Source organism: Trichosurus vulpecula, chromosome 5 (genome assembly GCF_011100635.1).
Source record: "Trichosurus vulpecula isolate mTriVul1 chromosome 5, mTriVul1.pri, whole genome shotgun sequence".
NCBI lineage: Eukaryota > Metazoa > Chordata > Mammalia > Diprotodontia > Phalangeridae > Trichosurus > Trichosurus vulpecula.
The window spans coordinates 250,401,425-250,419,601 of record NC_050577.1 but is presented as its reverse complement, the minus strand read 5'-3'; the positions used below and the strand labels follow the sequence as shown (position 1 = coordinate 250,419,601).

Below are 18,177 nucleotides of genomic sequence, written 5' to 3'. Positions count from 1 at the left end.
GTAGTCACAAAGAAACTCACTACTTGGACTGAAAGAAGGCTTGAGTGGTTGAATTCCTTTGAGGCAGACCTGCACCCTTTACCCTTGCATTTCAGGGTTCCCAGCACCCCTAAACCCTAACACTTGCATCCCATGAAGAGTGGGGGACAATGAATTTCCCCTGTGAAAGTAATATCTGAAAATCCTCTGGGGGGAAACAGTCCTCTGTCAATGTTTTTGTGGTCAAGAATCATCTCTCTAAGGCCCAAAGGAAAACAATATTGTAGAGAGAATAGCCAGCAGAAGCACAAGTTACATAAAAATTTAATCAAAACAGCTTGCAACATGACTATATGGGTCTTCAAATTTTTTAAAAAGAGTATTTATTATATACCTACTGTGTAGAGAACGCTGTGCTAGGTGTTGAGAGAAAAAAAAAAGATTCAGTAAGACGTCATCCCTGACCTCATGGGGCATAGGATCTAGGAGGTGGATTTGCCATAAACCCAGATAGCTGTAATTCAAAATGATCCCTAAGCCCTTAAGTGAGATGCAAAGCAAGTACAAAAGGGAGAAATCAGTGTTGATTCTGGGGTTCACTGAAAGAAAGAAATGTTGGTTGAGCTGGACCTTAAGGGAAGGATGGATAGGAACAAATGGTGAGAAATGAACCATTCTATGCATCAGGAATAGTGTGGGTAGAGTGCAGGTAGCACAGCAACAGGATATGTACAGACGAGAGGAAGGAATGGAAGCGTACCACTTGAGGTAAGTTGTCTATGATGAGATAAGAAGGAAAGAACTGGGAGCTACCAGTTGGGAAGGAATAGAGAAACAGGCTGAGTTTGAATGCTATTTGGTAGGCAATAAGTAATCATTATGAGACTTGTGTATATGGTCCCACACAACAAGAACTACTTAGATTCATGCACCCTAGAGCTTAGATTCAATTTATCTTCATGAATTCAGAAGGTAGGAGTTTAGCTGATACTTGAAAGAAGTCATAGAAGTCAGGAGACAGAAATGAGGAGGGAGAGAGTTCCTGGCACACAGAGGTACAGAAAATACTGTGGAGTTGAGAGATGGAGTGTCTTGTTCAAGGCACAGTTAGGAGGCCAATGTCACTGGATGATAGAGTACAGCAAGGAGTGTAAGGTGAAAGAGTTTGGAAAGGGTTTGGTCCAGTGTTTAAAAACCTTTGAATGCTCAACAGAGGATTTTTGATTTGATGTTGGAGGTAATTTGGAACCATTAGAGTTGTTGATTGGGTAGCAGGAGGGGGTAACATGATGAGATTTGTGTTTTAGGAAGATCTTTTTGACAGTTGAATGGAAGATGGACTGCAATGGAAAGAAACTTAGGAGGGAGACCAACCAAAAGGCCAGTTGATAAGAACCTGAAATAGGGCAATGAAAGTGTCAGAATAGAGAAGAGAATATGTACAAAAGATATTACAAGGGTGGAAAACATGATTAGGCAACTGATTAGAGAGGGAGTGAAGTCATAAATCACACCTAGGTTGAAAGCATGGGTAAATGGGAGGATTGTGATACTCTCTATAATAATGACTGCTGTTGGGTGGGGTAGAGGAATACTCTCAGGTACTATTAACATATTTTGAATAGATTTCTTTAGCATTGGATAATGTGCTTGGTTCACAACATTCATTTCAGTAATAAAAGACACTGTATTAGATGGTTGAGATAGACTATCTCCAAGAAGCTTATAACCAAATAGGAAGAAACAGACAAAACTTCAAATGGTCATGTAAGGAAGCAAAATATGTTAGATGTAAAGCAGAAATGCATAAAAATATTAGTTGAAATTTAAAGAGAGAGATCTTGAGAAGTTTCAACAAGGAGGTGACATGGGATGAGTGAGCCTTGAAGGAAAAGGGGAATTTTATGTGGTGAAATTGGTAGGGCAGAGGTGAGTTACCATTCTATGCACAGGGGACACTGTGATCAAAAGTACAGAGATGGTAGAAATTGGAACAAGAACAGGAGATACTGAAGAGTCTAGTTTGGTCAGAACGTAGAATAATGGATTCATTTATTGGTTGCCTCAACATTAAGAATTACATAAGTTTGAGACCCCCATAGAAAGTTTGGAAATCCAACAGCCCAATCCTCTTCTTAAATGAGGGAGCCAAGCCTAATCAGTGATTTCTTTTAGGACTATTTTGTTTTTTTATGTTTTTTTTTTCATTTTGAAATACTTAATTGCCATTCATAAATAATACTGAATGTCTCCATATGCATGCATATCAAAAATAAATATTTGTCCAAGGGCAGATTTGCACATTTTTTCATTGCTTCATCGACCTTTCTCTAAAGGATAAGGTGGTGAAACACTTGCCAAGGAAATGATACTTCCAAATACTTCAAAGGTTTCCAAATATTTCAAATCTGTAACCTACCACCTTTAGGTCCTTCAACTCATCATGATTCCTCTGCCTATAAAGGAGATTTTTCAAATCAAATATTGTATTTTTATCTTAAAAATCATTCTCTCAAATAAAGTTGGCACAGAACGAAACAACTAGTTTTCTTTTTTTGAGATTTTTTATTTTTAGTTTACAACACTTAATTCCACATAATTTTGAGTTCCAGATTTTCTTCCCCCCCCCCTCTCCCTCTCCCTCCCCAAGGAGGCATGGAATCAGATATACCTTCTACATATAACTTCACAATGAACTTATTTACACAATAGTCAAGTTGTAAAGAAGAATTATGACCAATGGAATCGATCATGAGAAGGAAGAAACAGAACCAAAAAACAAAAACAAAAACAAAAACAAATGAGGGAAAAAAAACAAAGGGGAAAAAAAGGTGAGCATAAAGTATGCCTCGATCTACATTCAGACTCCATAGTTCTTTCTCTGGATGTAGATAGCATTCTCCATTGTGAGTCCTTTGGAGTTGTCTTTGCACCTTGTATTGCTGAGAAGAGCAAAGTCTATCAGGGTTAGGCATCACAGAATCCATATATCTGTGGTTGTGTATAATGCTCTGGTTCTGCTCTGCTCACTCAGCATTATATCGTGTAGGTTTTTCCAGGTTATTATGAAGTCCGTATCTTCCCCATTTCTTATAGCACAATACTATTCAATTACCTTCATATACCACAACTTGTTCAGCCATTCCCCAATTGATGGCATCCCCGTGATTTCCAATTCTTTGCTAATACGAAAAGGGCCACTATAAATATTTTTGTACATATGGGTCATTTTCCCACTTGTGTGATATCTTTGGGGTACAGCCCCAAAAGTGGTATTGCTGGGTCAAAGGGTATGAACATTAGTTCCAAATTGATCTCCAGAATGACTGGATCAGTTCACAATTCTACCAGCAATGTAACAATATTCCAATTTTCCAACATCCTCTCCAGCATTTATGATTTTCCTGTTTTGTCACGTTAGCCAACCTGACAGGAGAGATGTGGTATCTAAGAGTTGTTTTGATTTGCATTTCTCTAATCAGTAGTGATTTTGAGCATTTTTTCATATGCCTATAGATATCTTTAATTTCTTCCTTTGAAAACTGCCTGTTCATATCCTTTGACCATTTCTCAATCGGGCAATTACTTGTATTCCCATAAATTTGGCTCAGTTCCCTGCATATTTTAGAGATGAGGCCTTTATCAGAGACACTGATTGTAAAGATTTTCTGCCAGTTTTCTGCTTCCCTCCTAATCTTTGTTGCATTGGCTTCTTTATACAAAAACATTTCAATTTAACATGATCAAAATTATCCATTTTGCATTTTGTAATGCTCTGTCTCTTGTTTGGTCATGAATTCTTCCCTTTCCCATAAATCTGACAGGTAAACTATTCCTTGCTCTCCCAAATTCCTTATAGTATTAGCCTTTATTTCTAGTCATGAACCCATTTTGACTTCATTTTGGTATACAGTGTAAGATATTGGTCTATGCCCAGTTTCTGCCATACTATTTTCCAGTTTCCCCGGCAGTTCTTGTGAAATAGTGAATTCTTAACCCAGAAGCTGGATTCTTTGGGTTTATCAAAGAGTATATTGCTATAGTTGTTGACTACTCTGTCTTGTGTACCAAACCTATTCTACTAATCCACCACTCTGTTTGTTAGCCAGTACTAAGTAGTTTTGATGACTGCTGATTTATAATACAATTTAATATCTGTATGGCTAGGCCACCTTCCCTAGCATTTCTTTTCATTAGTTCCCTTGATATTCTGGACCTTTTGTTCTTCCAGATGAATTTTGTTATTATTTTATTCAGCTCTGTAAAATAATTTTTGGTAGTTTGGTTGGTATGGCATTCCTTATTCCTTCTTGAATTTTCTTTCATTTTATCATTAACAAACTTCCCTCCATCTTACACCTTTACCTCTCCTACTCCTTCCATGTTCTAGGAGTCACAGAGAACTCCCAGAAGACACTGCATCCCTTGCCTCCTTCTCTCCTACTGGATGCACCTTCTCATAGACTCCCCACACTGGACCAGAAGGAGGCACACTCCTTATTCAACGTGGCCAACCACAGACCCTCCCTCTGCCATCACTCCACAAACCCTCCTCCTGTAAATTTTAATCTATCTTCATTGATCTCTCTTTCTAGATCCTGCTCCAAGTATATATCAAGCCCACGGCTATCTGGAGGGGGAAATGAGGATAAGACATCTTGAGAAATGATGCAAAAACAAAAGATATCAAGACAAAATTATCTAAAAACAGAACTCCCTAAAATATGTCTGTCTCAAGATGACCAATTATCATTCCATCTTTCTCTGTACTTTACCATAAGAGACTTTTAATAAATGCTGGTCAAATTGTTGAATTAGATGGGATTACTACACCATTGATCTTTGAAAGATTGCGCAGAACAGAAAAGGGGCCACAGTACTGAGGAAGAGCAAATGTCTTGATTTGGAAAAGGGGGAATAAGGGAGAGGTGAACATTCTTTGTCTTCACTGGGATCTCCAGTCCTTCCCTCTCATTGTTCAGCAAGCTCTCACACTTGCTCTGATTTCATTTTCCTCCTTTCCCAATCTCAACCCTGCCAGTTCAACTTTACTTTCCAATACCTTGTTCCCCATATTTTATCGTATTCATGCCTTGTGAAATCCCAGCCCTGGAAGATGGCTTGATGCTATTAAAAAAAAAAAAACTAGCATAACCTATATAGCTGGTTTGGCTCCTACAAAACCACACCCCTTAACGGTAAGTTCTTAAAATCTTCCATCGAACTTTCCATCACTTAAATGACTTTAGCTCTAATACTGAACAAACTTAATCTGGGAAATGTGAGTAGCTGGGTGTAGGTAGCACCAGATCAGGAAAAGAAGTGTTAAAACAGAGGGATAACAATAATACCCAAAACAAACACACAACAAGGAGACCCCTGAAGAAGTGACAGGATATGGAAAAGAAAGAAGAGCAGAAATCTCAGCCTTTGTCTTCCTCTAGGGAAGGGCTGAGTCCCTGAGGTTAACAATCTGGTCCATGTGGTGCATGATGCCAAACCTGTGCTATTCACAGTGGGTCTCCCAATGGAAGGCAGTGAGGACAGGCAGAAGCAGCACCAGAATGACTGGGCTTCCAACTGGACTTCACTTGGTAATCTCCTCAACAGCCAAGGATTCAGTTATTATCTCTTAGGCAGATGATTCTCAAATGTATTTATCCAAGGCTCTAATCTCTCTGAGGATCTCCAGTCTCACATCTCTGATTTTTTCAAACATCCAAATTGGATATCCCATATCTTAAGCGCAATATGTCGAAAACTGAACTCATTACCTTTCTCCCTAAAAGCATTCCCTTCCAAACTCCCCTAATACATTTGGGAGCACCAATATCCTTCCAGTCCCATAGGCTTCCAAACTAGATGTCTTCCTTGATTTCTCACTTTCTCTCACTACCACCCCAATATTCAATCTCTTACCAAGGCCTGATAATTTCACCTTTGCAGCATCTCTCAAATACACCCTATTCTCTCCTCTAATACTACCATCACCCTGGTGCAGGCCCTCATTGCTCACATCTGGACTATCATGAGAGTCCACTGGGGGTACTGCCTGCCTCAAGTCCCTCCCTACTTTAATCCATCCTCTATTCAACCACCAATATAATTTCCAAAAGCATATGTTCGACCACATTCACTCCCACCCCCAACTCAATAAACTTCAGAGATTCCTCATTACCTCCAGGATCACATACAAAAGCCTCTATTTTGTAGCATTTAAAGCCCTTCCCCACCCCAAACACTCTAGTCTTCTTACTCCTTATATACCTTCACTTAGTCTTCCATCCAATGATAGCAGCCTCATTGCTATTCCAAGAGAAACGTACTCTATCTCTTGGCTCTGGACATTTTCTACAGCCATCTCCCATGGGTGAAATTCTCTCCCTCAAGGTGCCCTGACTGCTTTCAAGTCCCACCTAAAGTCCCACCTTCTGCAGGAAGCCTTCCCCAATCTCTCTGAATTCTTATGCCTCTTCTCTTAATTATTTCTTATTTATCCTGTACATAGAGCCCTATTGCTCTTTACTGTGGTCTTTCTTGACATCCTCAACATTTGCCGCCATGCCTGGCACAGAAATGCTTATTGACTGACTGGCCACAAGTACAAAAACTGAAAATTCAACAAACCGCAATTTACATAAGTTGTAGCATTCATGGCATGAGTGTTAAAGACACATAATACATTTGCACCTGTTTCTTCTTGTTCTCTGCCCACAGACAGTTTACTATCCAATCAATCCACCTTGGGGCAATAAGAGCTTCCTCATGAGATGCAGCCAGCACCAACAGAAGCAGGAAGGCCACCCATGGCCCCCTTTCTCTGAATTTCCCTTTCTCTACTCAGCTGTTTCCAATTAGCTGTTACCAGGACACATACTGTAGGCCAGGCCTGATTTTGGCCACTCCTAATGGATCAGGTTCAAAATGGCAATGAAATGGGGCACTTGTACTCCACTCAATAGTGAACTAAAGGAAGTTTACTCGGTCATGTCAAGTCTGAAACCAAATGATCAAAAAGACACAGAAGTTATGAAATTTCTATTAGCTATAAAAATATCCAAGAGCTCAAATGAGTCATCACAACCATAGGTAACGCTAAGAAATAAAATAAAATAAAAACAAAATAGAAAAATAGGGCTAACAGTGGTCATAAGCAAAAAGCTTTGTTTATTCCATTGGAGGAGGGAAACTAGACACATGAGTCAGGACCTCCTTTAGGGAGGCCAAATCTTAATACACATGGCAGTGGCTGTGCAGTGAGCTGTAGCCCTGACAATGAGAGGTGACAGTAACCATGAGAAAAGTTTGGTTTATAGCAGGGCTTCATGACCGGAACATGGGTCTTGCAGGTGCATGTCCAAACTCAGGGTCCGCCTGGCGCTGGTTTCTAGCCCACCAGTCAGGACCTCTCCTTCCTTAGGATCCCCATAGGGGGTAGAAAGTGAACTACCAAATCTTTTTTTATCTTTTTTTCTTTATGTATTCTTTTTTAGTTTTCAACATTCACATCAATAAGATTTTGAGTTCTAAATGTCCTCCTCCTCTCTCTGCTCCCTCCTCCCCAAGACAACATGCAATCTGATAAAAGCTATACATGTACAATCATATTAAATATATTGCTATATTAGTCAGGTTATAAAGAATTAGAACCAATGGGGAAAAGCATGAGAAAGAAGAAACAAAAAACAAAAAAAGAGAGAGAATAGTATGCTTGATCCTTTTCAGATTCTATAGTTCTTACTCTGGATATGGTTAGCATTTTCCATCATGAGCCTTTTGGAGTTGTCTTAGAACCTCCCATTGCTGAATAGAGTTAAGTCTATCAAAGTTGGTCATTGTACAATGTTACTGTTACTGTGTTTGATGTTCTCCTGGCTCTGGTCACTTCATTCAGCATCAGTTCATGTAAGTCTTTCCAGGTTTTTCTGAAATCTGCCTGCTCATCATTTCTTATGGAACGATAGTATTACATTCATATACCACAACTTGTTCAGCCATTCCGCAGTTGATGGGCATCCCCTCAATTTCCAAATCTTGGCCACCACAAAAAGAGCTGCTATAAATATTTTTGTACATGTGGATCTTTTTCAACATCACAAAGCTGCCCTTCAGAGAACTGCCCCACCTGCCTGTGCAGAAGTGGTATCCTGTTTTTAAAGCCCTTTTTGTTATTCTTATATTTCAACTCCCACCTCAGCTCCCTCTGAGCTTCAGTGATCTGTACTCTTGACACCACTCTTACAAGTGCATTCCATAGCATCATATTCCTCCTCCAATTCCTCCTCTTGCTTCTGGCTCTAATATCTATCTTTTCAAAAATTTTTAATTGCCCTCTGTTTGGTGTTCAAATCCCTTCATGGTATCCTCTTCCCTCTTTCTACTTTTGTTATATGTTATATTCTCATCCCCAAATTCTAGAACAGATCATTGAAGTGATGGTTTGTGAACACTCAGAAAAGGAAATGATAATGGCTAGGTGTCATCATGGGTTCATTAAGAGCCATTCGTACTGAATTAACCTCATGTTTTGGTTCATCTGTTTTTGCTCAAGGGAATGCCACATATATAGAGTTCAGGATTTTAGACAATGTATTTGACAAAGTGCTTCATGGTATCCTTTTGGACACAATAAAGAGAAGACATGGACAAGATGATAAAGCTATTGGGAACTGGAAGGGCCCTCAGAAGAGATCTGTGCCTCAACAGATTCCCTTCCCTTCAACAATATTCCTGAGAAGTGGTCATACAGCCTCTGCCTTCAGTATTGAGATCTAATTTTTGTTATTCAGACATTTCAGTTATTTCTAACTGTTCCTGACAACTTTGGGGGGTTTTCTTGGCAAAGATACTGGAATGGCTTGCCATTTCCTTCTCCATGAGGAAATTGAGGTACAGTATTAAGTGACTTGCCCAGGGTCACACAGCTAGTAAGTGTTTGAGGCCAGATTCGAATTCAGGAAGATGTGTCTTCTTGATTCCAGGCCTGGCACTCTATCTACTGCGAGACCTGGCTGCCTGAAAAACTCATTACTTCCTGACAGTGTCTTAGCCAGTAGGTCAATAAACATTTATTAAGTACCTACTAAGTGCCGGGCATTGTGCAAAGTGCTGGGCAAAAGAGAGTCTCTGTTCTCAAGGAGCTCAGAGTCTAAAGGAAGAGACAGTATGCAAACACCTATGTACAAAGCAGCTATATACAGGATAAATTGGAGATGATAAAGAATGGAAAGGAAATAGCTTTCATATGGGTCAAGAAAAGCATCCTGTAGAAGGTAGAATTTTGTCTGCAGCTTGAAGGAAGCCAGGAGGCAGAGATGAGTATGGACAGCCACTGAAAATGCCCAGAGTCAAGAGAAGGACAGTGTCTTGTGAAAGGAAGAGTAGAGGCAAATGGAAGTGGATCACAGAATATATGACAGTAAGGTGTAAAAAAAAAACCCTGGAAAATTAGGAAAGAGCCAGATTGTGAAAGGGCTTTGAATGCTGAGCAGAAGATTGTATATCTGATTCTAGAAGTAATAGGGAGCCACTGGATTTATCGAATGGGGTTGGAGTGAGGTGATATAGACCTGTGTTTTAGGAAGTTTAATTTGAAAGATGAGTGGAAAGTGGACTGGACTGGGGACATGAGGCAGGGACACAAATATTTTAGAATAGTTCATGCATGAGGTAATGAGAGACCATACCAGTGGGGTGACAGTATTAGAAGAGAGAATAAGGTGTATGCCATTAAAAGTTATGTTGACACAGTGACTTATTGTTCCCAGCCCAACTTGCCAGTTAGGGTTGGAGGAGGTTCTGTTAGGAAATGCAAGGGGAAGCCAAGTCCACAGCTTTTTGAATTACCTGAGATACAAGGACCCAACCTATTTTGCTGACATTGACCTATCTGAAGTGTCTTTACTCATTATGGAAGTTCTCAATAAAAGCTGGCCCCACCTTGAAGCCATCACTGATCTCCAATGATGTATTGTTTCCTTGACCTACTTATAATAAACTTTAATTCTTTTTGCCCTTAGTTTTGCCTCCTTAATCAGGGCAAAAGCCCAAATGAAGAATTTCTCTTTTAAGAATCCATAAATGTTACTATAATGAAAAGGATTGTGAGTTAATCTGAGTTACTCATTCTACTTTTGAACAGCTCTAATTATTAGCAACCTTTTCCTCGTATTGACTGAAATTTACCATTTTGTGATTTCCATGTAGTGCTCTTAGCTCTGCTATCACCACAAAGGCTGAAAAAACTAATCTATCCCATCCTGATGACTCTCATTCTGATATTTATAGATTATAAAACATTTCAAAGCCAAATATAAAATAATGATTTTCCATTTTCCATTTTCCAAATCCATGCTTCAGTTCTTCTCCACTGGTAATAATAATTACTGATATTTATATAGTGATTATAGTTTAAGAATTGCTTTGCATATATTATTTCAAATGAAGCAAATAAAAGTTTCAAAGTTGCTAAAAATGTAAATAGATTTTGGATTCCAGCTGAGGTTGTATGACCATTCATCCCTGGTGTTACAGAGAAGACTCCATTTGAACATAGGTTGGGAATGGGTTCGTCTCCATTCTAGCTCTGAAATTCCATGATTTTCTGACTCTCTTGTCTTATATATATGAGGATTATGATTATCCTTGGCTTTCACTTGTTAAAGCTTTCTGTGATGCTCTGACTCTAAAAAGGCATTAGCCTTGAGAAAGGTGGATTTTAACCTTTTATCTGAACCATATCTTTCCATATTATATTTTGATTCAGTTCTATTCAATTCAGTTCAATTAAGGCTCGGTAAGTCTAATGTAATACCAGGAAAGCAGAATATATCCCCTTACCCTTACCCTAATTGGCCTTTGGAATAGAGGAAGAATTACCATGCCATAGTATGTGCTAGGTCTTCTGCCTTCAGGGGAAGTGGAATATAGCAATAAATAGATCTTGACTTCCTCCTCTCTAGGGTGTAGATCCCTTAAACAGCAAGGAAAAGGAATTTAAGAGAGAAGTTAAATACTGGGGCACATCTCAGCCTCAGCACTTTGAGAAGTTTGACTACTCAGGCAACATGAAGGTCCTCTTTCTTCTGGGATTCATCTTCTTCTCCATGGCAGCCCATGGTAAAAGGATGGAAAGATGTGAATTTGCCAGAAGAATAAAGCAGCTACACCTGGATGGGTACCATCAGATCAGCCTGGCTAACTGTAAGTCTGATCTCCTATGGTTCTCCACAGTGACTAGGAAAGCAGGGCTAAGAATGAGGGTAACACTTTCAAAGGAATGCATAATTTGTTTTTTGTTCTCTCAGTGTCTTTGGGTGTTTGCCTATTTACAAACTATAAAAGCTCATACTGAAAACTTAATCATCAGCTCACCCCAGCAATACTAATTCTTCATTGTTGAGTTGTTTAAATCCTGTCTGACTCTCAGCTACCACACTTGGGGATTTGTTGGCAAAGATACTGGAGTGCTTTGCCATTTTCTTCTTCAGCTCATTATTTTTTACAGGTGAGGAACTGAGGCAAAAAAGATTTAGTGACTTACCCAGGGTCACACATTTAGCAAAAGTCTGAGTTAAAATTTGAACTCAGGTCCCCTGACTCCAGGACCTACAATTTATCCATTGCACCACCTGTGGACTATATCAGTGAAAAAGGAAGATTACATCAATTCAAGAGTATTGGTTTTTCCTGGATAAATGATTGGATATGAAGTAATCATTACTAAAATAAATTCTTCACAGGGGTGTGCTTGGCACAGTGGGAGAGCGGCTTTGACACCAAAGCTACAAACTACAACCCTGGAGATCAAAGCACTGATTACGGGATATTGCAGATCAACAGTCACTACTGGTGTGATGATGGCAAGACACCACATGCAGCAAATGAGTGTAAAGTCAGGTGTTCAGGTAAGATCGACCTCATGGATTTAGGGCACAATGACCCTGCTCAACAAGGTAGATAGCTGTGCACATTAAGGTTATGCAAGGGAAGAAGTTTTAGAAGGCCAATAAGAAATTCCTAGTTTCTAGTTAACATTCCAGTCCCTGTCTCATCATTACAAACCAAAAAAAAAAAAGAAATAAAGCCATCTCTTCTTAGGAGAGTATGATGTCTTAGTCCTGTTGACTGGTACAGGATCAATTAGAAGGAATTGACACAATCCTTTGAATTCATTTCATTTCAGGTAGCTACCTAAACTGCATTCCAGAAATACATGTCCATAGTCAAGGCAATGCCTGTAATGGAAATTTTCATCAATTCAGGCTGATCCTATTAGTCCACATTGGAGGATCATAGATGTAGAGGAGACCTCAGAAGCCATCCAGTTAATCACCCTCACTTCACAGATGGTTAAAGTGAAGGCAGGGAAGCAAAGTGTTCTGTCCAAGGTAATAGAGGGAGGAGGAAGTGACCATGGTAAGATGTGAACCTGGGTCTTTCAGCTCCAGAATCTGTGCCTCAGAAGTGTAGCTATGCTTCTTCTAGCCCTGACTGTTTTCTATGTCCGGTGAGCCAAGTGATGATTTTTTTTTCCAAGCTGCTGTTTTGTGTGTTCAGTCAACTTGGTTTAGTGGTTAGAAGTCTGGGCTTGGTGGCAGGAAGATCTTGGTTTAAATCCTTCATCTGTCACCAGCTGACAGCTGAGTGATTCTGCACAAGTCACTTCACCTCAGACACTCCCTAGTATTCATCTCCTCTTAGCTTCTTTTAAGAATGAGTTAACAAAAAGAAAAGAAAAGAATCATGGCCCTTTTTAATTTGAAATAAAAAAAATAATGAAAAAATATTTCTGTTCATGCCTGACTTTGTTCCTGATTTATTTAAATAGATGACCCTCAACCTGCTGTCATGCACCCTGAACCCTGGGTCTGGCGTCAAGATACTTGGCTTTGACAATAGCATTGACTATTTGTGTTACCATGGTCAAATCAAATCTCCTGAATCTCAATTTTCATATTTTAAAAATGGGGATGATTGTGTGCTTCATAGTGTTATGGAGAAAAAAACACTTTGTAAGGCCTTAAAGGCACATAGTAATTTAATTTATCATGGTTAAAGTTCTGTGTTCCACATAGGTGTGGAAGAAGATGAATAAGAGAACAGGCCTTTCTCTACTGCAGTCCCATTTGTCTGAAATTTAGGAGAGTAATCTTACAATATTGTTTCTTCTACCTTAACAAGGAAGAATAGTTCTTTTAGATAAAATGAACTTGAAATTGGCTTATTTCTTCTTTCATTCTGTTTCAGAACTTCAGGAAGACGACCTTGTTAAAGCAGTAAATTGTGCAAAGAAGATCGTAGATCAACAAGGCATTCGTGCATGGTATGTTTTTATTCACTATAAAGAATAATTCATTTCTTTCAGTGATGGGCATGTTCAGTGAAAGAGGGTGTTCAAAGATAAAATCACATCCATTCTGTTATATATTGTATAGCAGCAATTAGGTTGGTAGGTCATATTCATATTAGCAATCATTTTTAACAATACTCTATAGGACAACTCTTCCTAATAAGAATCCTAGGGTTGTGTGGTGCTGCTTTCTTAATTCTACAGAAGGATAATATATCACTGTAATAATTATCCAGCAAGGAAGTACAATGTTGGAATTCCCCACTATGAAGCTCTCTGCTTGAACCACCAATCAAGTGATCTTTTAAATCCTTTTTCTGGACTCTTCTGGAGATAGTCCTTTCCTAAGAGGCTGCAATATGTATTCTGATCACCAGAGGGTGCTCAGGCAGAAAATGTTGAGGCTGCTCTTCCCACCTTCCAGTTATGCTCTGGCTGGGCTCTCAATACAAAGCAGCTAGTGTTGAGCTCATGCTAGCAGGGTTCAAAACAGAGTCTGAAATGAAATATTGATCAAAAATATTAAAATATGATGTCTGTGGCCTTCATGAGCCCCTAAAGTTTTGTGTTTTGTTATCCCAGTTCACTAACCATGGCATTCATTGATTCAGAGACTTAGAATCTTATGATTATGAAGATTATTTTTGTATAATGCTGTACCAGAAGCGAGCGAGACACACCACAGAGTATAAGTTTTAAGTGGAGAATTTATTAGCCGGCGGCCATTGGGGTACGGCACCACAAATCAATAGCAAATGTGTTAGGGTGATGGCTTGGCTTATATAGGATATGGGGGTACAGAGTGGGGGGAACAGGAACAAAGGTCTTGGCTGATCAAAAGATTCAGTCAGGTTATCGCACTAGTGGGATAATCTCATTTACATTCCTTGGTGGAGTCACGGAGCCCCAGGGATATCTGCTAGACAGGTTATCCTTCAGTGGGATGGTCCTATCTACTGACATTCCTTGGTGGAGTCATGGAGTCCCAGGGGGTTTGCTAAATGCCAAAGATATCTGAGTCCATTCTTTCTGGGGGTGCTTGTCAGTAGCTAGGGGTTTCTCAGGGGTTCCTAATTTTCCTTGTATTACAATAGAATAAAATAATTAAGACCTAGCCCTATTTATTTGTCTCTAATCATTTCCTATTGATTGCCTTGTCACATTTTTGTGTGTGCAGCAGGGGAGAATTCCAATCACACTAATGCGAAAGGAAAAGCAGTAGGAGCATTCCCTCTCCATCTGAGAATCATGATCAAAAGAGGAATCTACTTTCTCACTTGTAGGTTCCCAAAGCTGGGAGGGCAGTAGTAGCCTGGGGTGTATAGCGGGCATTGAATAAAAATATGTGGGTGGTGGAAACATAAGGAAAAAAGAGAAAAGAAGAAAATTTTGAAAATCAGTTCATACATGTTTCATCTGTTGTATAACAGAGTTAAAGTTGTAGTAATTACATTATTTTCCAAATAAACACACAAGATGCAAAGTATAAGCAACCAGTGGTCAAGTCCACCAACAAGTCTTAACAAGCAATGTTGGCAGGAGAGAACGTTGTGCATTGTCAGGAAATCCAGCGTGCAGGGGAAGAATGTATGCATATGATGACTTGTATACATATACGATATGATACTATATGGCTATATGACTCAGTATTGCATCATCAAAATTTCAGTGCAAGAAAAAAGCCACAAATTTACAACAAATTATTAAATTTAAGATGCATCATTTTTTACAAAAATTTTTTTTTGAAATGATGCAAATTTCAAAAAAAAGCTGTTAAAAGGTTAAAGAAAGTAGATTTCCATGGGGCACTAAGTAATGTTTTTAAAAGGGGGGGGGCCAAATAAGTTTGGGAACCTCTGCACTAGCACAACAGGATTTATGAGAGGTGGAAGTCTCATTAACATAGGATCATTTCTCCTGATTGCTCAGGATCTCTATCTCTGCTCTCTGATGGAGACCTCTCTTGGCTGTGCTGGCCTCTGCTTGTTTTGCTATATGTTCCGTGCTCAGATAATCTCCATATGGAGTCCCAACTTTTTTCCAGGGCAGCTCCTAATTTCTCTACTTGTCTGTGTGATTGCTCCCTTGCCCTTCCTTCCTGTTTCCCTCCTTTCCTGGAAGCCCAAATATCAAATCAACAGAAGGAAGAAAGAAAATGAAAAATAGACTTCTTTGTGTGTGAATAGCACCCTTTATCCTGTTTCATAATTTCTGTGATCGCGCACTCCTACCCCACGAAGGGTGGGGGGCAACGAATTTCCCCTGTGAAAGTAATATCTGAAAATCCTCTGGGTGGAAAAAATCCTCTGCAAATCTGTTTTTGTAGTCAGGAATCTTCTCTCCACCACCTAAAAGGAAACAATGATTTGGAGAGAGAATAGCAGGCAGAAGCAGAGTTTATATAAAAATTTATTTGAGACATTTTACAACATGACTATATAGACTTTCAACTTTTTACAAAGAGCATTTATTATCTACTTACTGTTTACGGAGGGGGAAAAATCGTTCAATAAGACATGGTCCCTGACCTCATGGAGCTTAGGATCTGGATTTGCCATAAACCCAGATAGCTATAATTCAAAATGATCCCTAAGTCCATAAGTGAGATGCCAACCAAGTACAAAAACAGGAATTTGTTGTTGATTCTGGAGTTCACTGAAAGAAAGAAATGGTGGTTGAACTGGACCTTAAGGGAAGGATTAATAGGATCAAATGGCTAGAAATGTACCATTCTATGCATCAAGAATAATCTGAGTAGGGGGAAGGGCAGCAGCAGGATATGTCCAGGGGACAGGAAAGAATGGAAGTGCACCACTTGAAGCAAGTTGTCTATGATGAGAAAAAGCTGAAAGACCTGGGAGGTACCAGTTGGGAGGGGATAGAGAGCCAGGCTGAGTTTGGATGTCATTTGGTAGGCAATAAGTAGTCATTATGGGACTCATTTCAATAGTCCCATACAACAAGATCTACTTAGATTCATGCAACCTAGAGTTTAGATGCAATTTATCTTCACGAATTCAGAAGGTGAGACTTTAGCTGAGATTTGGGGAAGTCAGAGAAACAAGGAAGCAGAAGCGAGAGAGTTCTGGACATTGGGGAGAGGCAGAGAAAATGCTGTACTGTTGAGAGATGGAGTGTCTTGTTCAAGACACAGTTAGGAGGCCAGTTGCACTAGATGGTAGAGTACAGCAAGGAGTATAAGGTGTAAGAAGACTGGTCCAGTTTATAAAATGCTTTGAGTGCCCAACAGGGGATTTTGGATTTGATCCTAGAGGTAATTTGGAACCACTGGAGTTGTTGATTGGATGGGGGGTGACAGGGTAAGATCTGTGTTTTAGGAAGATCTTTTTGATAGTTGAATAGAACATGGATTGGAATGGGAAAAAACTTATGGGAGGGAGACTGACCAAAAGGCTGTTGCTATAATCCAAGTGTGAGGTGATAAGAACCTGAAACCAGATGAAGGAACTATCAGAATGGAGAAGGGAACATATGTGAGAGATATTACAGGGGCAGAAAACAGATGACCTGGGAACAGATTAGATATGGGGAATGAGAGGGAATGAGGAGTCATAAATCACTTTTAGGTTGAAAGCGTGGGTAAATGGGAGGATTGTGGTATCCTCTTTAATAATAAAGGCTGGTGTTGGGTAGGGTGGAGGAAAGCTCCTTCAAATACTATTAATATGTTTTGAATTGATTTCTTCAACATTTGGGTAAGGTGTTCAGTAGATACAGTTTGCAAAATTCATTTCAGTATTAGATGCTTGAGATAAACTTTATCTCCAAGAAACTTATACCCAACTAGGAAGGGAAAGACAAGTATTCAAATGCTAATGAAACAAGGCTAAATGTGTTACTTGTAAAAAAAAAGACATGAAGAAAAAATATTAGATGAAATTTGAAAAGAGAGATCACTTTCATTTCAATGGATCTTGAAGAGTTTCATGGAGGAGGTGAGATGGGATGAGCCTTGAAAGGAAGTGGGGATTTTATGTGGTGAAAATGCAGCACAGAGGTGAGTGACCATTCTATGCATAGGGGACACCATGATCAAAATCATAGAGATGGTAGACATTGGGGCATGAACAGGAGATACTGAAGAGTCTAGTTTGGTCAGGATATAGAATAGTGAATTGCCTTAATATTGGTTGCCTTAACACTAAGAATCATGGAGTTTTCAGATGGCAGAAATCTTTGAAATCCAATACCTCAATCTCCTTTTTAAAAATGAGAAAGTCAAGGCCTATAGAGTGACTTCTATTAGAACCATTTACTTTTTATGGGGTTTTTTTTCTGTTTTGAAATAGATAATTGCATTTCATAAATATTACTACATGTCTCTATATTCATGCATATCAAAAATTAACATTTATCCAAGGATAGTTTGCTCATTTTTTCATGACTTCATCTCCCTTTCTCTGCAGGGTGGCCTGGCGAAACAAGTGTGAAGGAAAAGATCTTTCCAAATATCTTGAAGGTTGCCATCTTTAACCTGCCACCTTTAGGACCTTCAACTTATCATGATTCCTCTGCCTATAAAGAAGCTTTTTCAAATCAAAAATTAATTTTTCTCTCTTAAAATACCATTTTCTCAAATAAATCTGGCGTAGATGAAACAACTAGTTTTCAAAAGACTTAATGTTTAATAATATTTTAATGCCTGGCTACATTTTTTTAGATTTCCAGGAAAACTCAAACTGAAAGGAAATTATCTAGTTATCACATAAACCCCCATGATATTTAGGTTTGGCTATGAAGAGACAATTTAGTATCATGAATACTGAAATTCTTCAATTCCAGGAAAAATGTATTTCCAGAGATCACATCTTGAAGTGAATGTTTGT

The 18,177-nt window shown here is 39.1% G+C and overlaps 1 protein-coding gene across 1 annotated transcript; it reads left to right on the top strand.

Annotated features, from left to right (window-relative positions):
• Positions 1-10,971: 10,971 nt before the first annotated feature.
• LOC118850521 (lysozyme C) lies at positions 10,972-17,955 on the top strand. The gene is made up of 4 exons (XM_036759980.1): positions 10,972-11,181; positions 11,721-11,885; positions 13,228-13,303; positions 17,758-17,955. Exons 1-4 carry the CDS (start codon positions 11,046-11,048, stop codon positions 17,822-17,824), a joined length of 444 nt encoding a protein of 147 aa, XP_036615875.1. The 5' UTR covers positions 10,972-11,045; the 3' UTR covers positions 17,825-17,955.
• The last annotated feature ends 222 nt before the right edge of the window (positions 17,956-18,177 follow it).

Bases quoted from the DNA above. Each gene is read 5' to 3' on its own strand.
- LOC118850521 (XM_036759980.1), top strand. From the start codon at position 11,046: ATGAAGGTCCTCTTTCTTCTGGGATTCATCTTCTTCTCCATGGCAGCC. The intron at 11,182-11,720 runs GTAAGTCTGATC...AATTCTTCACAG, and splicing joins TCAGATCAGCCTGGCTAACT to GGGTGTGCTTGGCACAGTGG. The intron at 11,886-13,227 runs GTAAGATCGACC...ATTCTGTTTCAG, and splicing joins GTGTAAAGTCAGGTGTTCAG to AACTTCAGGAAGACGACCTT.